This window comes from Anolis sagrei, chromosome 1, assembly GCF_037176765.1.
Source record: "Anolis sagrei isolate rAnoSag1 chromosome 1, rAnoSag1.mat, whole genome shotgun sequence".
In the NCBI taxonomy this organism is placed as follows: Eukaryota; Metazoa; Chordata; class Lepidosauria; order Squamata; family Dactyloidae; genus Anolis; species Anolis sagrei.
The window spans coordinates 211,952,141-211,973,223 of NC_090021.1; the positions used below are offsets into that span (position 1 = coordinate 211,952,141).

The following is a 21,083-nucleotide window of genomic DNA, read 5'->3' on the forward strand; positions in this document are numbered from 1 at the left end:
TTTAGGTGCATGTGTCCAACCAATGAATTGTTTAGATCACAGGATTAACCTCAGAATGCAAGTATGTAAATCTATTCCTTTAATCCATAAACCAATAAAAAAGACTGGCTTCCCTTCAGGTATTTTCATCCTGTGGCAGTTAAGGAAACTCTAAAGATTTGTTCTCACAATGCCTGTTTAAATGGTTTATAGACTTTCTTGTCAGGATCCTCAAATTCTTTACAGCAGTGCTAAAATACAATGCACATTTCTTATGCTGTCAACCATATAAATAGGGTGCAGTTTACAGTGGATTTCAGACCTCCACATTTCCAATGACTTGCTTTCACAATACAAAAACAACCCCCCACACTCTAGTTTTCCAAAACTACTTCCAGAACACACATCCATCTAGGAGAAACACTGCAAAACAAATGCAAAGTGACAGATGCTGTAGGTATTATGGAAACAAATCTTAATGACCACGGTCTAATGATCATTTCAATTGCAAGCCTTGTTTAATAAGAAGAGTATTCCCCTTCCCTCACTGACCCCAAATAAAAGGATTTCTTTTTATTTTCCTTTAATGTGCAGCTGTTTGCAATCCTGTTTGCCTAAATGGTGGGACCTGCATTCAGCCAAATACTTGTGCCTGTCCACATGGTTTCCTTGGACCTCAGTGTCAATCTGGTAAGATACAACAATGCAATTCCAATATTGTAAAGGTAGCTTTTCCTCTCCATTATGTCATCTGCACCAATTATTTCATTTAAAACAGAATGTTTTAATGTTGCCTTGCTGTTAAGATGGCGTGTAGAATAATGCTTTAACTGAAGTGATTAATTCATTCTTTTTTAAACAAAAGCAGGACGTGTGAAAATTATACAGTATTCCATGTCCCACGACAAACAGATTTGTAATTTGCAATTAACAAAACTTCAACGAATATGTCAGCAAAATGTCACACAGCGTAGAAAATAGCATTTTATTATTCCACATCCCACCACATTCAGAGTTATCTGGGAAAAGCCTGGTATTCACTCACATTAATCTGAATTCAGTGTAAATGAGAAGAATAGCCAATAAGCTACTTTTCTGCTCCACCAGCTAGGAGCTTCAAAATTTCACTGGCATAGAACTCTTTTTTTTTCCATTGTGGATATCTGATATAACTAGTGAATTACAATGGCAGGTATTTTGGTCCTAATCACAATACATTTTGCAGTCAAAACACATATAACACATTTATTGCAGGAGTGCTTAGACCCTTATAACAATCTATAATTACTTCTAGCTCAATGTTTTATAGAAGCTTGAAGCAGAACATTTTCAGATGTATTACTAGGGATGAAGAAAAGATGTCCTCTGATTTTCCCTCATCTGCATTCTACTCTTCCTAGATTATAGTTCCGCTATTCTGTACAGCCAATTTTAGAATTATTTCTTTAATTGTAGAACTGTAATTTGCAATGCTTTTCAGCTATTTCAGTGAATGGATTTCTTAAAAAGCCCAGGAGTTCTCTAGAAGGGGGAAAGGTAGCACTGTATTCTGATGCCATGCCAATAAATGAAGACAGAAAGAGGCAGCACCCTAATCACTAAATGAAAATGGCTGCATGATTAGGAGACAGATTGCAGGAGTTCTACTCCACATTGACAAACACAGGGATCTATGCTCTGTGTGATAAGTTAGAGTGGCATGCCTTGCCCTCAGCTCTGCCAATGCAATTTCTCACATTCTTCTCAAGCCTCAATTTCCTGAAAAGCTGAGTTAGGGAGACAAATTGGTGAGAATTTCCTTTCCGTTTCTTTTGAATTGGAACTTACTAAACTTCACAGCTAGACTTACATCTTCTGGAAATAGAATTGAACAATTTCACAACATTTGTATTCAGCAAAGTATTGCTGTTGTGTTGCTACACAGAGGAGAAAGCCACAAGCCTGTTGCACATTGGGCCAGAAATAACAGTAGGACCCAATGCACAGCACCTGATGTGTATCAGGATTGATGCACAATGGAACCCAATACACAGAGGGACACTGGCTAGCAATCCTGATGGACATTAGTACAGTCTGGTGTACATTGGGATGCTCGTGTTGGTCACCGATTACACGTCTTTGCAACTTGTGATACCTCTGCACACTTTGTTGTTTATTTGTTCAGTCACTCCCGACTCTTTGTGACCTCATGGACCAGCCCATGCCAGAGCTCCCTGTTGGCTGTCACCACCCCCAGCTCCTTCAGAGTCAAGCCAGTCACTTCAAGGATTCCATCCATCTATCTTGCCCTTGGTTGGCCCCTCTTCCTTTTTCCTTCAATTTTCCGCAGCATCATTGTCTTCTCTAAGCTTTCCTGTCATCTCATGATGTGGCCAAAGTACTTCATCTTTGCCCCTAATATCCTTCCCTCCAGTGAGCAGTGAGAATTCAACCCACATCTTCATATTTGGCTGGAAAGAGCCCTCTAAAGAAATGAACATTAATCTATCCAAACTTTGCACACCAAACTCTTAAGAATCTCTGTGTGTTCAACTTTTAGCACTGGATTTTAACAGCCTCACATAGTCTGCTTTTTCCATTTCTTATCACAGTCGTAGTAGAGAGCATGTCCTTTCTCTAGGATTTTTCAGAGTTCCCTGCCAGGCAGATCATCTCAGTTGCTGACAGTTCATTTTCATGAAGATAGAGATTGTTTTGCATCACCAAAGCTGTGCAGTATTTTTATATTGTTCAATTAAAATAATAGCCCAAATGTTATTCAGACCATTATTTTGATGTCTTGGCCTCTTTTTTTATTACACACCAACACCATTTTGTATATATTATTTGGCATTCTTAGTGCTTTTTCATCTTTTAAATCGTAACTTATTCTTTATGTATATTTTTCTAGTTTATTAAGTGTAATAAATTCTATTTGATGCAACTAGTACTGCATTTGACTTGCCAGCTTTTTTCTCCTTTTGTTTTTGAGAGGCTCATCCACCAAGTGAGGCAGGAAACCCCCAGTGATGTAGATCTGCTGCTGTTCTCAGTTTTAATTGGTTCGCATTCTAGTCCTCACCAGCATTGTTGGATATAAGACAATCTTTATCAGAAGTAAACAGTTCAGCAAAAGATCTACAGCAGTGAAAGCATGATGGTCCTTTAGCTGGCAGGTTCTAGCATTCCCTTGTAACAAGTGATAGAATTGGGTTTCTAAGACAATAATTCAGCCTCCCCTATCTCATATCTTATTTTAACAATAATGAGAACTACACAAGCTGGTTAATAGCAGGAACATTTTCTACTTGCCTCTACTACCCATGGATCTCTAGTCAGCCTTGGACTGCCAAGCTGAAGCATAACTATCTAACAGGACCTACCAAATCCAAGTAATGCATCTATGCCAAAGAACACCTGTGATGGGGACAAGGACTCTGCTCAGTTTGATCACATTGTACAAGCTTGAAGAGTTGAAAAAAGAACTACATTTGCTCCCACAATGAAAGAATGAAATGTCAAACAGCCATGCTCTCTTCGTTTGTGCAAGTGGTTTGCCTTCTATGGAAGCTTGTTTCTAAACTTTTGTACTTCAGGGCTGGGCAGATACAACTAGATCTTTTCTGTGCTGAACTGTTGAATGTAGCTGGTGATTCTTCTCCTTCTCATTAACTTCAAAATTTGGAAGTTATCAATTTGCAAGTAAAATATAGGAAATTTGCCAGTTTCTTCATATTTGGGATAGGAAGACCCTAAAACTGAATGCAGGATGAAAGAAACCAGATTATCCCTAGTGATGGCTTTGACTCTTTTTCCAAAACAATGAGAAGATCTTCAGGATCTTTAGAGCTTGCCTGTAGTCTTGCACAGGTGACTTTTACCCAAAGATGCTTCATTGTAAAACATCAACAGAGGAAATGTAAACTGTACTAATGTAAGTTCTGGATCTCAGTATGTGCATTTGAGGGAAAGAAGAGCCAGGCTGGCCTCCATCATGCCTTTTTTCCAGAAGCAGATGAAAGGCTATCCATATGCATTTAAAAATATATGTTTTGCTAATAGATGTATTTTGTGATGGTGTGTTTTAATGTATGTATTTTATGGCATGCATTTTACACCAATGACTTTTAACTTTGTTGTGCTCTGCCCTGAGCCATGAAGAAATCATGAATAATAATAATAATAATAATCCATCCCAACTGCCACTGAAGGAGAGAGCAGCAACCAACATCTGCTAGAATTGTTCCCCTTTCCCAGTGCCATCCCCTTTCATTTGTGCTATGTGACTGATGGCAGAAAATTGTCAAAATAACTATTTGTAACCCATTTTGAGAACCTTTTTCGCTTAAGGTTGGGAAAGAAATGCAAGCAAGCAAGGTCTATGCCTTAATATAAAACCTGCCAGTGAAATTGTTTTTTTTTTTCCTTTCCTTTCCTTTCCCATCCTTTTCTTTTTTTTCTTTTCCTTTCAGCCTTTTGCCATCCTCCTTGTAAAAACAATGGACAGTGTATGCGAAACAATGTGTGTTCCTGCATGCAAGGTTATGTTGGAAGAAGATGTCAGATAAGTAAGTTTTTCTCTTCTCTTTAACTTTCCAAGTTTTTCCCTGCCTTCGAAATACATTGTCACCTAGGAAGGTTTTCCTCCTATAAGCATGTTAAACAGAACATTTAGCTTGGATTAATGTACTAATCTTCCATTTTTATATTATGGCACGTCTAGCAGTAGCCTTACTATCAAAGGCAGTGCATCCCATTACTGGAGCTTTGCTTATACCATGTCCCTGTGTGTGAATGGCACTATCATCGCATCCAAAAAAGGAAAGAGTTTAAGCCTATTTTGTTCTGATTCTGCCTGTGTATATTGAAATTCCTTTCAATTTAACTTGAGCAAATCTGTAATGTTAGATGAGCTAATTAAATGGCATTAAACCCAGATGAGAAAATTATTAAAGCCCAGTCCATAGCCACTGCATTGAGAGAGCACTGTCCTTCTAACCTAATTAATACAGTTACGGTACTTAATAAAGTTTTCACATTGCTTCTTTATTCCTATCAGTCACAACTCTCTCTGTGCCCTAGCACATCTCTTTATATTTGATTTCTGTATTCTTCAGAGGGATTTGTTATTTTGGCAGTTGTACAAATTTCTCACCAGTTTCCTTCGAGTGTCATACGAGGAATTTAAGACAAGCAGAAATGCATTCCCTTCACACTCCTTGACTTACACATATAGCAACCTAAAAGTAGCAAGGAGGGAGCTGTGAAAAAGACCACGTGTGGCATGAAAAGGCTGTACATTTCTAAAACCCTTTATCTTTCACACAATGAACAAAAACAGTTCAAACTTTCCTTCCTGCAATGCAAGCTGTATCAGTCTACATATTGCCTTGTAACTCTCCTCAGCAGAGAGACCAATGTAGCACAACTCTTGCCTGGTTGCAAAATACACGACTACGGTAGGCAGGTCTTGGCTAAAAGAACTTGGAAGAATGAAACAGTAGGGAGAGGAGAAATAGAGACAATGCTGTATGTTTGCCATCTTGTTTTTAAGGTCAAGGTACATTAGAAAACTGCTGTTTCTACATTAAAAATATATTACTACCATTTCTCAAAGCAGGCTGGCGTGGGTTGCAGAAAGGATTCAGTTAGCAATGACTGCAGTTTTTAGAAACACTTTCCCACATTTCATAGAATCATAGAATCAAAGAGTTGGAAGAGACCTCATGGGCCATCCAGTCCAACCCCCTGCCAAGAAGCAGGGGGTTGGACTAAATGTATCCACCTGCGCATTATTGCTTCTGTCAATTAACTCTACCTTCAAGATATTTACTGAAAGTTCTTTCTGAATTCCCTATAAAACGTTTTAAAGTAGGTAGGTGGCTAGTTTAGTAAAGTGTGCAAAGTTTTGTAGGATGTGCATTGTAACTCCAATGCATATGCCTTTCTGGGTATAAAATCAATCTTAAAATCACTCATTAATTATGCCACTTGTTTGTGTGCCTGTGTAGTGTAAAGAAAGAAATGCATATTGTGAGCAAATTAAGGTAGCAACATGTCAAAGAACACTTAATAGAGAGAAAGAAAAGATACAGGAAGGAAAGACATGGGTGGAGGTTCACAACACCTGCTGTTCATTTGTTTATTTTGCAACATCTTCACGCTCTTCCATGCATATATTTACCATCGCAAGTAGTGTATCTGGCACTCCATAAGGAATCAGCCTAAATATTGTAAAGGCACTAGACCACATCTGGTCTTCAGTTCTGGAATGAATTTTAGGGTTGGAGTGAGAGCACACCTGAAATTAATTCCAGAATTGGGCTGTGTTAAAAGACCTAAACATCCTTAAAAACACCAGATTTTGTCTCATTTTGGAAGCTAAGCATGTTCACTGTGGTTAGTACTTGAATTAAAAGCTGCTAATAAACATCAGGTGCTTTAGGCCATATTTCAGAGAAAGGAATTGGCAAACTATATCAGTATTTCTTGCCTAAGAGTGGCTTTACGCAGACACTATAATTCTGTTTGGGCATGGATTAAAACAAACCAATTTCACTAGACAGCACCTAAACACCCAGGATGAGGTTGGAACTGTGGCCACAATATCCATTGATTGCAGATTGGAACCTTAGACAGCCACCAGAAAATGTGCGTGTTTTCCCATTAACAAGTCTGCTGAGATATGCTGATGTGCATATCCATATCCTTTGGGGATCAGTGCTCTATAGGCCTGGGTAACAACGGAAAAATTTGTTTCTAAAATCGATTCGTTTTTTGGGGGTTTTTGCGTTTTGATATTTAAAAGAATTCTGAAATTTTTCTTTTAAAAAGTTCGATATTTACGAAATTTCGTAAATGTTAAAAAATTTACGAAACATTAACGAAACAAATACGAAACAATAACGAATCGATTTGTTAATGGCAGAAATAATAACGAAACGACCTCAAACCGATAACGAAACGAATACATAACGAATCCGAAGCATTTACGAAACGAATTTAAAATTTCGTTTCATTTTTAAGTTGCTCCAGAATGGTTCGTTATCACTTCGTTATAAAAAAATAACGAATTTTTAACGAATTACGAATTAACGAAACGAAACCGCCCAGCCCTAGTGCTCTGCTGTGGCACAGCACAAGGAATGAGAATAAAGGGGGCAGAAAGGAAGCATTTCCACAGGGATTGTGTGGTTTTCTCTCCAGGGGGAGAAATTGTTTACCTTGTGGCTAGCTGTGTTTTGGCTTTTTTAAAGTGTTTCAGTGCTAGGGGTGTCCTGACAACTGCTCCACATTTTCCAGTCCCAATTCTGAACCGTGCTTGAGATATATTGTGGTCAACTTCAGCAAACTTTCTGTCTTGTTCTGGACTTTCTGGTGAGTTTTTTTAAAAAAAATACTGAAAGTTTATTAACCTCTACTTTGAATCACTGAAAACTGGTTAGTTTTTGTTCTAAATGGATATGCATAGATTATACATGTGTTGTTTCAGAGCAGATATTTTTCAAAGAAAATAATAGAATCATAGAATCAAAGAGTTGGAAGAGACCTCATGGACCATCCAGTCCAACTCCCTGCCAAGAAGCAGGAATATTGCATTCAAATCACCCCTGACAGATGGCCATCCAGCCTCTGTTTAAAAGCTTCCAAAGAAGGAGCCTCCACCACACTCCGGGGCAGAGAGTTCCACTGCTGAATAGCTCTCACAGTCAGGAAGTTCTTCCTCATGTTCAGATGGAATCTCCTCTCTTGTAGTTTGAAGCCACTGTTCCGCGTCCTAGTCTCCAAGGAAGCAGAAAACAAGCTTGCTCCCTCCTCCCTGTGGCTTCCTCTCACATATTTATACATGGCTATCATATCTCCTCTCAGCCTTCTCTTCTTCAGGCTAAACATGCCCAGCTCCTTAAGCCGCTCCTCATAGGGCTTGTTCTCCAGACCCTTTATCATTATAGTTGCCCTCCTCTGGACACATTCCAGCTTGTCAATATCTCTCTTGAATTGTGGACACAATATTCCAGGTGTGGTCTAACCAAAACGGAATAGAGAGGTAGCATTACTTCCCTAGATCTAGACACTATGCTCCTATTGATGCAGGCCAAAATCCCATTGGCTTTTTTTGCCGCCACATCACATTGTTGGCTCATGTTTAATTTGTTGTCCATGAGGACTCCAAGATCTTTTTCACACATACTGCTCTCAAGCCAGGTGTCCCCCATTCTGTATCTTTGCATTTCGTTTTTTCTGTCTGTTGAACTTCATTCTGTTAGTTTTGGCCCATCTCTCTAATCTGTCAAGATCGTTTTGAATCCTGCTCCTGTCCTCTGGAGTATTGGCTATCCCTCCCAATTTGGTGTCATCTGCAAACTTGATGATCATGCCTTCTAGCCTTCTAGCCCTTCGTCTAAGTCATTAATAAAGATGTTGAACAGGACCGGGCACTCTGCTCATCACTTCTTTCCAAGATGAAGAGGAAGCATTAGTGAGCACCCTCTGGGTTCGTCCATTTAACCAATTACTGATCCACCTCACTGTAGTTTTGCCTAGCCCACATTGGACTAGTTTGTTTGCCAGAAGGTCGTGGGGGACCTTGTCGAAGGCCTTACTGAGATACAATTTAGGATCTGTAGAAGGGCGCAATTCCATACCGTTCCATCTGATTTTCAGAAATTCCTCTTCTCTATCACAGCTCACTCCATCCAGTAGGGAAACAAACTTCCTGAGGGCTCATCTACACAGTGCAATTTAACACGGTGTAAATGGCTCCTGAAGCAACCCAGATCCAGGATATTTCAAATCATTGTTCATATGGTTGGGGAGTTCACCCCCTCCTCTGGGTTGGATGTACCCTACCTCCTCTGTGTCACCACTGCTCCTATCTGGCTATGGAATTTTGTGAATCCTTCTGGCAATTCTGGGCAATTCTGCTGACATCTGAATAAAGTTTCATGCAACTCAGAAGAAAGAGCGATCTCCTCTCTTTCTATTTATTTATTTATTTATTTTCTGTATTTGTATACTGCCTTTATCAGCCTATCGGTGACTCAAGGCGGTTTCCAACAAAACAGTATACATAGTATCACAATACAATTTAAAAACATTACAATTACATAAACCACAGCAACAATAAAAACAACATCATTGGCGTCTCCTTATTGTCAAGCATTGTCCGATTCCATCGTCAGTCATCAATTTCCTATATCATTTATCCATATCCATTACTCTGTGTTTGTGAACGCTTGCTCAAACAACCACGTTTTGACTTGCTTCCGAAATGTTAAGAGGGAAGGAGCAGATCTAATCTCTCTAGGGAGAGTGTTCCATAGCCGGGGGGCCACTGCTGAAAAGGCCCTGTCTCTCATCCCCGCCAAGCATACCTGTGACAAAGGCGGGACCGAGAGCAGAGCCTCTCCGGACGATCTCAAGGTTCAAGATGGCTCATAAGAGGAGATATGTTCAGACAGGTAAGTTGGGCCAGAACCATTTAGGGCTTTAAAGGTTAACACCAGCACTTTGAATTGTGCCCGGTAGCAAACTGGCAGCCAGTGGAGCTGGCGCAACAGGGGGATTGTATGCTCCCTGAGAGCCGCTCCAGTTAGCAATCTGGCTGCTGTCCATTGGACCAGTTGAAGCTTCCGGACAGTCTTCAGAGGCAACCCCACATAGAGTGTGGCACACTTTAATTGTGACTTATTGCCAACGCTTGATAGCGCTTGCTAAATTTTGACATATCCTTAGTCCACTCAAATGCTTTTCTATCACAAGTGAAAATGCAAATTTGGCACTTGACTCTGTCTTCAATTGAGTTGCAGTAGTCTATACGGGATGTAACGAATATCCTATGACTTTGGTAACTATAACAAAACCATAGGATATTCTGAAGTTTCAAAAAAAAAAAAAACCTCTGGACCATACCCTGACTTTGCCTCAGGCCAATCAGATTTACAGCTAAAAATCACAGGACATTCACCAGAAGTAGATAAGCATAATTAAGACAGCCATCCTTTTAGTCACAGTTAGCCCAGTGTTTTTGGCTTGTAAAGACAAGCCCTGTGTCCAAGAGACAACAATAAGAAGATTTGGCAGATAAGTCACATTCCACCAGTATATTTTGCATGGATCTAAATTTGAATAACACTCCCTATATTATTAATTGTGGTTTGATCTTTTGAGTGGACAAATTATCAGGTCTATACACCACTCAGTACAGATTTTCAGGTCAGGTACTTTTGAGTACATGGATTCAAACAATTAGTGTTCAACGGGTCAGCATAGTGTTATGACCTGTTGTAATGGGCTGGTAATTATCTGATCCTGGATACCAAACACATAACATTCACTGTAATTCAGCAAAGTGACATAATGCAAATCTATACAATGGAAGCTGGAGAAATTGTGGGACTATCATGAAACCTCTTTTGCCTAGTGTTTTGTAATCATCATAGCTCTGGGCACAAAAGCACACTGGAAATATGAGGGAGAATCTTTGCCACTGTGGGACCCAGTTGTGGAATGCCTGATTAGTGTTATTGTTGCTTTCGTTTTGGCTCTAACTGCAATGCTGCCATTTATCAAAGACTTTAGTGTCTAAGGATCTTCACTAAAATGTCTTGGGGATTTTGAGTAAATGGTTTTCAATTGTATTAAATTGTTTAAAATTGTTTTATATGCTTCCAGCTGTTTTAAATTGTTTTAAATTTCTCTGAATTGTTTTACATTGTTATGCAATTGTTGCAGATTGCCTTCTTGTCTGTACTTTACCCTGAGATTTTGCAATATGGAGAAAGATATAAATATTTTTGTAAATAAATGAATGAAGGGCATATTTCCATCTACACAGTGCTGAGTTTGACTAGATCAGCTGGAAGCCATATGGAGAATAAGTAATCACTTGTTTCTGCTGTCGTGGTTCTAGTAATAAATAATAACAATGCCCACAACAATAGTCAATTGAAGACAGAGTTAAGTGCCAAATTTGCATTTTCACTTGTGATAGAAAAGCACTTGAGTGGACTAAGGATATGTCAAAATTTAGCAAGCGCTATCAAGGGTTTTCAATAAGTCACAATTAAAGTGTGCCACATCCTGTATGCTCCAAAGATGGTTGCACAAACACTGGAGATGCAGTTATGGAACATGTGTGTGGTAGTCTGAAAAAGTCATGGAAATCTAATATGCATTGTTACAATGAAACACTTTCACTGGAGAAATGCTCTTCAGCATCCCTTTTAGATTCTAGCATGGGAAGCAGGACTTCAGTAGTCTTGGATAATAAATCAGGTTCACTGAGCCTTTACAAGATGGGAATCAGATTGTTCAACCTATCTGTAGCAATAATTGTGTGCTACGGCCACAATCCAAAGAAGAGTTAAGTGCACTTTAGCACTCTTGGAATGTACCCAGTGGAATTTCAGTAGACAGGAAAGATGAATATGGCTCACCTGCCATCCAGCTAAGCATTTTTGTAAGATTAACGTAGCACACAAATGCAGGAGTCATTGGCAGTACAATCATAATGCTAGGTTTCATCACTCCCACATGACTGAATGTTCTAACATTTCTTAAATTCTGATAGGCTCTTCTAGCACAGTAGAGGTTATAGAAAAGCAACATTCACTATACTCCCTGCTTTCCTCTGCTTCTTATCTTATAAAATTCACAGCAAGCATTTCCTTGCAATTTAAAGAGTCAGCATAGTATAGCGGTTTGAGTGTTAGCCTAAGGCACTGGGAGACAAGGGTTGGCACTCTGCCATGGAAGCCCAGTGGGTGACCCTGTACATGTCATAGAAAAAGGCAAGGACAAATTCCCCTCTTAACAAATCTTGCAGAGAAAACTCCATGACAGGTTAGTCTTAGGGTCACCATAAGTTGAAAATGGCTTGAAGGCACACAACAACAATGCCTAGTCAATATTGCTTCCCACATTCTAGTGTTGGCATTCTGAGGAGCATGGAATGATCTTCTGAGTTGGATGGGCCACCCTAGAACATATGCACTAGGGATGCTCTTCTGCAATCTCTGATAAAGTGCTAATTAGGTTCTTGTGGGTTTTTTCGGGCTATATGGCCATGTTCTAGAGGCATTTCTCCTGACGTTTCGCCTGCATCTATGGCAAGCATCCTCTGAGAATGCTTGCCATAGATGCAGGCGAAACGTCAGGAGAAATGCCTCTAGAACATGGCCATATAGCCCGAAAAAACCCACAAGAACCTGGTGATTCCAGCCATGAAAGCCTTCAACAATACAAAGTGCTAATTTCTTATGCTACAATTGTATGGTATCATGAGATATCATTGATAATGCTTGGTAAAGTGGAAGTTAGCAGGAAAAGAAGATGAGCACATCAGAGATGGATTGATTCAATAAAGGAAGCCAGAGCCTTGAGCTAGCAAGACCTGAGCACAGCTGTTTATGGAGGTGTCTCATTCCCTGGTTATCATAAATCAAAGCAAATAACAAAATGGTCCCAATAGACCTCTGCCTGAAAGCAGAACTTGTATACACATACGCCTGGGAAGAAATCCCTTCAAATTTTTCAGCAGACATTTTAAGGTTGTACAATTACTGTAATCCAGAATGCACTTGCTAGGAAACAAACCTGCTGAAAATAATAGACTATGTTTCCAATAAATATGTAAAGCAATGTACTACAAATCTCCCAGAAAGGAAATTGGGGGGGGGGGGGGGGAGAGAGAGAGAGAAAGAGAGATTGAAAAGTTAGAATTCTTTCCATGTATAATACTAATTCAAAATGATATGTGTTGTATTATTTGTGGCAGATTCATTATTTGGCCGAGTACAAGTTTCTTATAATTTCCTGGACTAACTATAGATAGTTTGCCCCAAGGATTTTAACAAGGCAAGGACAGTTGGTCTACAGCCTTGGACAGGGAATAAGCTATAGAATACAAACTCTAAGCCGATAGTGAATTAACTTTTTGACTTCCAAAAACTCCAGATTGTTAAACTAAAACATTCCCCTTTTGAAATAGTCACAGAAAGACATGTTTCACCTTTCTTTTGCTATGGAAGAGCATTCAATTAAACAAACTACTTTCGATCTTCCTGGCACACCTCTTAGACCCCTATTTGATTCCTGGTTTATTTTAGTTTACTTAACTTCGCTGTCATGTCAGAGGAGCAGATGCAATAATAGTATAGGAAATGCCCAGAAAATCATGTTCTCTCCCATCCGTAATGGACAGTTGGAGAATAAGGCAGCACAAGATATGGTTTCAAATTGGTTCATGAGAGTTGCTTCTGGAGAGGAGTTTCAGTATGTTGCCAGATCAAAATGTATGTTTCCTATAGATCAGAACTATAGGTTTGTAAATTAAGAAAGAGTGTTGTGAACTTTTTCTATTTCATACATGTAAGCAGGAAGGATGCTCTCTGCTGGTTCCTGCAAACATTGGTTGACAACTTGGCTGCTTTTGCTCCATGTGGGAAAGTAGGAAATGAAAAAAATACAATGATTTCACTTTTCTTGCATGGAGAAGTGTGGTGAAGCCAAGAAGGGGACTCCTGTTGCATCATCTCAGTGTTTAAAGCAGGGATTATCCAAGGATGCACTCTGCATTGCTCAATGAAATTTCATGTAGGTCACCCAAGAACCCAAGCTAATGATGGTTCTGCAGATCAAACTACATCATTGTAATTTATTTCAGCAGGTCAGAATAATCTGGCAGGGCATGACATACTCTGTGACCTGCATTCGTATCTTCCTCAGGTTACACACACGCGCGTGTGCACACACACACAGAGAGAGAGAGATGGAGTAAAGAGAAGCTCATGAGTAAATTAAGCACCAGCTCCACCTAGGGCATGTTCTAAGAGTAGTTAATATTGTATTGCTGAGAAAAATATAAATCTGTTCCTGTGGCCCAGAAATGTTATGTATATTTGTAGAATCCAGGGAGTAGGTGAGCTCCTGCTGTTAACCCCAGCTACTGCCAACCTAGCATTTTGAAAACATACAAATGTGAGTATATCAATAGGTACCGCTCCGGTGGGAAGGTAATGGTGCTCCATGCAGTCATGCTGGCCACATGACCTTGGAGGTGTCTAAGGACAATGCCGGCTCTTTGGCTTAGAAATGGAGATGAGCACCAACTCCCAGAGTCAGACACAACTAGACTTAGCTGTTGCTGTTCATTCGTTCAGTCGTCTCCGACTCTTCGTGACCTCATGGACCAGTCCACGCCAGAGCTCCCTGTCGGCCGTCACCACCCCCAGCTCCTTCAAGGTCAGTCCAGTCACTTTAAGGATGCCATTCATCCATCTTGCCCTTGGTCGGCCCCTCTTCCTTTTGCCTTCCACTTTCCCCAGCATAATTGTCTTCTCTAGGCTTTCCTGTCTCCTCATGATGTGGCCAAAGTACTTTAACTTTGTCTCTAGTATCCTTTCCTCCAATGAGCAGTTGGGCTTTATTTCCTGGAGGATGGACTGGTTGGATCTTCTCGCAGTCCAAGGCACTCTCAGCACTTGCCTCCAGCACCACAGCTCAAAAGCATCGATCTTCCTTCGCTCAGCCTTCCCTAAGGTCCAGCTCTCACATCCGTAGGTTATTACAGGGAATACCATGGCTTTGACTAGGCGGATCTTTGTTGCCAGTCTGATGTCTCTACTCTTTATTATTTTATCGAGACTGGACATTGCTCTCCTCCTAAGAAGTAAGAGTCTTCTGATTTCCTGGCCACAGTCTGCATCTGCAGTAATCTTTGCACCTAGAAATACAAAGTCTGTCACGGCCTCCACGTTTTCTCCCTCTATTTCCCAGTTGTCAATCATTCTTGTTGCCATAATCTTGGTTTTTTTGATGTTTAGCTGCAACCCAGCTTTTGCGCTTTCTTCTTTCACCTTGATTAGAAGGCTCCTCAGCTTCTCCTCGCTTTCGGCCATCAGAGTGGTGTCATCTGCATATCTGAGGTTGTTAATGTTTCTTCCAGCAATTTTCACCCCAGCTTTGCATTCATCAAGCCCCGCACATCGCATGATGTGTTCTGCATACAAGTTAAAAAGGTTGGGTGAGAGGATGCAGCCTTGCCGTACGCCTTTCCCAATCTTGAACCAGTCTGTTGTTCCGTGGTCAGTTCTGACTGTTGCTACTTGGTCCTTGTACAGATTCCCCAGGAGAGAGACAAGGTGGCTTGGTATGCCCATCCCACCAAGAACTTGCCACAGTTTATTATGATCCACACAGTCAAAGGCTTTAGAATAGTCAATGAAGCAGAAATAGATGTTTTTCTGAAACTCCCTGTCTTTCTCCTTTATCCAGCGGATATTGGCAATCTGGTCTCTCGTTCCTCTGCCTTTTCTAAACCCAGCTTGAACATCTGGCAACTCTCGCTCCATGTATTGCTGGAGTCTTCCTTGCAGGATCTAGACTTAAGTCCTAGACTTAATGCCAGGAGAGAGAAAAATTACCTTTACCTATATTTATAGAACCTCTTTCTTATATGAGGTGTCAATTCCATGTGAAAGACCTATAATATCAAAATGATGTTGTCATGTTGAGTCCCTCCTTCTACATATCCACAAAATATGCTAAGCTCCTGCCCATCCGGACCCCTCAGTAATTTCTGACTTTGCATATGCAATTGCATCCTGTCTTATCCTTTTTTTATAACATTTTCAACTGAAGGAAACAGGCAAGCATGTCATATATATTTATTAATACCAGCTTAAGGCTGAAAGAGCTCATTTAAGCACAGGGAGCACAACAGCAACAGATGACAATCACCATTAATTAATCTGGGGTTTATTTGTGTGTTTGTTCAAGTGTGGAGCTTATGGTTTCATTTCCTTTGTTCCATAATTTATTTATTTAGCTTTTCCCAGGCATCTGTTTCTGTGCAAGACAGAACAACACACTCTTCATCGTGTCTCTGTCATTCAGTCATGTTCTTTCGTTGTTTTGCAATGCCTTTAATTTTAAATAAAAGGCATTCAGGTTGAAAGTGGTTGTTGATAGCTGGCGTAAACAAATATAGCACTAAAGAACTGTTATGTAAATCACACTTCTTGGATTGGTTGGCAGCTGAAGTGCAAGGATTTCAATACTTTGTACTTACTGACAACCCTCCCCCCCATGATTATGTTATCCAAACACTTGCAAGCAAACTGAAGAGAGTGCCAAAACTGACAATACAATGTATGATTATGCATCTGTGATTGTACAGACATTCTATATTCTCCCTTGCTGAGAATTCCATTATTCAGCATCCACAAAGGGCTAAACAACAAAAGCTCTCTTAAACCAAATGCATTCACTGGGCAATTATATACCAGAACAATGTAAACTCTGCTTCCATTTTAAAGAAATAACCTGGCTTGAGCTCAGTTTGATGATCCTCTTTAAAAAAAAAAAGAAAGAAAAGATTATTAAAATTAGCAAATGAGCACTCAGTGCTAGAGGTATGGTGAAGGGGTATGGAATAAGGGCATTACCCCTCCCCCCCCCCAAATTCCATATTGAAAAATTGTGTTCCTCCAACCAATCTTTTCTTGAACTCTCAACACTACAGTGGGTAATTCACTAAAAACCATTAACACTAGGACTTTTACATTTGCTTTGTCCATAACACATTGCTAGCTTACTTTACCTACCCCTTATATTATATTTTGAAATGCTTGTCTGACATTTTAATATACTGTAGTGCTAGAAATTTGGAGAATGAAGGAAAATTCCAATAGAGAGGAGAGGGCAAGCAAAGACTCCTTCTTCCACTTCCATAACTGCATGCCCCCCATGAGCCTTTCCCCACGAGTCTGTGCTGACCCATTCAATCTCTATGTGAACACATACTGTGGATTGATTTCCAAGGAGAAGAAAAACTCTGCATACTCTTTGGCTTTTTGGCTCAGGATAACTATGTCATACACTACCTTGCTTGACCATGAGCCTAACTATAAGTTACCCAAGCATTTCAACATTAAGACTACACAGACAATTAAGCAAAATCTCTGTATTTTTTTTCATTTGGGAATAAATCCAAGCTAATAACCAGTTTTGAAAAAAAGTGATCACAAAATAATATAAAAGTGAATATTCTCTTTTGCAACTAAGTATCCTGAATATTGGCCACCAATTTTTGATCAACATAAAGTTTTTCCTTCCTGAATTCAACCGGCATGCTTAGGATGTCACATAATACTATCTAGATCATTAAAACATGTCATGTGAATATCTCTCAGTCTCGATAACATTAAAATCCTCCTAATCCTTGTCTGTTATCCATCCAACAAAGTAATTCATAGACATATTATGTCACCGTTTACAGCAAATGGACATATATTTTCTATGCTTTTTAATGTGCACATTTTCATAGTCATTTCATCCAATGGCTGAAGCTGATGAAGAGTTCCCATTTGTTTCCTAAATTACTGAGAGTCTCATAAACTGCTGGGCACAGGGGTCCCATCATATCCAAATGCTGAAAGTACTGCTACTGAGATTGACCGTGGATCTTTCATGAAAAGCAACTTGTTGTTACTGTCTTGTGCTTAGTCTTCCCCTACTGATGAAGATTATTGTATAAAATTGCACTAAGGTTTCAGGATGATACTAGATACTTAATCCTCTGAGCACCACATTTCTTATTTGAACGTGACATTGTGGTTGCATTGATAGCCTTGAGTGATGATTGTCATTTAGAAAATATTCTATATATTTTCAATAATAATACATTTATTGAGCTAAATGCTATTTTTCCTCTTTCATTTCATTGTTGTCATCTTTTCCTCAACCAGACACTTTTTTTCTGAATGTCAGCCTTAACAGACAGGTGCTGCTGGAGTCCAAGCAGAGTTGACGGACATAAAAAATGCTGTTTGATGACCAGTCATGAAATAATGAGACCACATACAGGAAATTGGATGAAACTAGGATCACTTTATTTGACCTATAGCTTATATAAGTGAATTGTGCCTATGGAAAATGAAAGAAATTGAAGGATCTACCTAATGCAGGTCTAGCTGAGGCCAGATGTCAACCTGTGACCATTTCCTAGCTCATCCCTTGGATGATACAGTTGACCTTGAGAGTAATCCAAAATTATTAATTGTTCACCCCTGTCTGCCCTTACTGGAAGACCAACCCACTGCATATACCCAAAGCCATCTGACTTTGAGAGAGAGAGAGAGCCCTGAGGTTAGACTCAATTGCAACCACCTTCACATGCAAACCCAGGCCCCAGGGCCCAAAGAGGTTGCTTCACCCTTCACCACAAGGGGATGGCAAGGTGTACACCAAATTCTTATATTCTCTTCCAGAAAAGTAGGACATCCCCACACTTCAATATCAACATTTTCTTCTTGAAAGGTGCCATTGCCCTTTCAAGTTTTCAAGTTGCTTGATTAGAAGTAGGTTGGAGACTATCAAAGCAAAGTCAAATCCCAGCTCTGGCAGCCAAGCATCACTTGCTGCTGCAGTTGCCACCCTGACTCCAAGCCAAAATTGGTGATTTTGGAAGCACCAATTGAGCTATTATAACAATTGTATGCAAGGTGGTCAGATTGTATGCAAGGTGGCCAGAGGCTGCCCATGCCAGCATTTGGTAGTGGCACAAGGATTTTTGTAACCTTTGAGAGTACTTCAATAGTAACTGTAACTAACTGTTTTAAAAGAAATTTCTAAGCTGAAAAGCCACCGAAAGGGTTTGTCGATAGTAATGGGATTATTTTTTTAAAAGATATAAACAAACTCCATTTTCATTCTGTAGCTCTACCAAAAATTTAAACCCTAAACATTGAGTACTAGCTGAACAAAAGCAAGTTTTAGTCCATTCAGACTGGGAGTGAGATGAAGTGGGGATGAGAGAATACTTAAATGACAAGTCACAGTAGAAGTGGAAAAGATGAAAAGCCCATCCGAAGTGGGAAAAAAGCTAGAATAATATTCTGCTACTTTATAAAAAATCCTCTAAACAAAATGTATTCAGACCATCACAATAGCTCACACTGACCTAAGGAAATACAAAGGAGTCTGCAAGGATGTGAAAATGTCACCAAATGCAAAGCTTCTAACACAATGAGAATAAAAACTAAAGCAGTTAGAACTTGTAATTCCACACATGCTTTGTAAACTAAGTGTACTGGAGAACACAAGATGAAAAGAAAAAATATAAGAGCTAACAGATAGACTTTTGTAATGGAAAAGCTAACACCCAGAGAGAAAGAGATATGTGTTGAAATCAATGTGGATTGGAGCTGGTCAATGAAAAGAATGTTCTATTCCTCATACAATAAACAATTTAACCCCAAGTCTTGAGCATCGGTGGGTGTAATGAAAGCAATTTTTCTCCCCTTTGATCCTAGATCCACAACCTGTTAGGCATTTTGAGACTTTGAATCACAATTTAAGGCAGTGTGCCTAGTTAAATAAAAATACATTGAGCATAAGTTATATGCACTAAAGAAATCAGATGTCTGAAGTCTCCCATTCATGCTAAGATTGTAGAGTTCACAGTAAAGATGTATTGACTCAAAGCATTTCTTTTATTCAGATCTTACTTGTGGGAGACTCCTTCCCTCATGAGCTAGAAGTTACCTGCAGATAACTTAAATGGAGAAGGCAAATATAAAATTCTGGAACTTCCCAACATCATGAACTCTACATTTTGATTGAGGAAACAACACGTTCAGACACACACAACCTAACGTCATCCCTGTTCAGATTGCTAGGTATACACAAGAATGTGTCTTCACACTGAAGTTGGTTTTAGATCTAAACAGGGAGGATGCTTCAAGGTTTGTTTGAACCATAGTAATGGGATTATTTTTTAAAAGATACAAATGAACACCAATACTCTCCATCCATCGTATAGGGAGTAGTTATAATGTACTGCCTCTGAGTAACAGGGAATAATGGTTTAAAACTATCTGAATTGGTGTTTTTGCAGTTTGTGACATCGTTGCCAGCTCTGTGATTTCTATGAAATACATTTCCCAAAATCCTATACTGTATCTACACACCCGTAGGATATGCAGCTTCCCCAAATCACCTTTCCACTTCTCCTGCTCTTTCAAAATGGCAATTTCCATGCTGAGAAAGAGTAGAGGTGGGGGAATTAAGCGTTCATCTGACCATTCTCCTTTTTTCTGGATGCACTGTAATTTATTTATTTATTTTATTATTTATTTATTTATTTATTTCACTTACTTATACATTCAATAAAGAAAAGTAATAGATATCTCCAGTTATCACTATACTGAGCTCGAGAAATGGACACAGCTGGCACACTACATTTAGCTGTGGAAACATAATCCAAGCCTCTGCCAAACATGTTGCATTATAAATCTGAGACAGTGTAACCTCATCCACACAGGCTACATTCCTATTTTCTGATCTGCCTTTTGATTGTGTAGGAACAGTGTATAGAAATACACAATTCTCTTTTTTTAAACAGCTTTGCTCACTGCTGTTCCATTTCTAGGTAGAATTTAAAATGTTGGCAATGGCATTTAAAGTTCTATATAGCATGGATCCAGTATCTGAAACACTTTATCTCTGCATTTGACCCTAGCCCCGTTTTGAGGCCTTCAGCAAGGGCTTTCTCTTGGTCCTACCACCTTCATGGTCTCATTTTTAATGACATGAAAGAGGTTGATCTCTGTGGATGTTTCCATGTTTCGAAATGGGAGGTTCGGTTGGCTTACTCTCTGCCCTCCACTGGTAGGCAAATGACTTTTTAAGGTGGATGCTTAATTCATTTATGTGGCTGAAATAGTTTTTAACTATTTTTAATAGAATTGTTCATATATTTTTCCTAACATTTGTACTAATAGTATTTTAGGTGTACTTCATTTTAGTTTGCTCTAAGCTGCCTTGTGTTTTATGCTGGGGCAAAGATGGCTTATACATTCAATAAAGAAAAGTACAAGCAAGATGCAAACAAAACATTTTTTTTAAAAAAAACTATTGATTTTACATGTTGAGTATGGCATTCACAACTAAAAAAGTTGGCTTGAGGGTACTCCGTTGCGTACAAAACAGTTACAAAATTCATATAGGCACAGCATGGTGTCATATAACTCAAAATAAGATTCCTTTTTAAAGCATAGACAAGAACCCACAGTTCTCCTTGAGTTGGCAGTTTCAGTAGTTAAGAATATGATTGTGTTAAC

General features: G+C 39.4%; 1 protein-coding gene across 7 annotated transcripts in view; it reads left to right on the forward strand.

Annotated features, from left to right (window-relative positions):
* LOC132766860 (von Willebrand factor D and EGF domain-containing protein-like) overlaps window positions 1-21,083 on the forward strand; it is a 324,994-nt gene that overhangs the window by 261,028 nt on the left and 42,883 nt on the right. For all 7 annotated transcript variants that reach the window (XM_067472855.1, XM_067472881.1, XM_067472890.1 and 4 more), the window contains 2 exons: window positions 574-669; window positions 4,431-4,526. In XM_067472855.1, coding sequence (XP_067328956.1) covers window positions 574-669; window positions 4,431-4,526 — 192 coding nt within the window. The remainder of the gene's footprint in view (window positions 1-573; window positions 670-4,430; window positions 4,527-21,083) is intronic.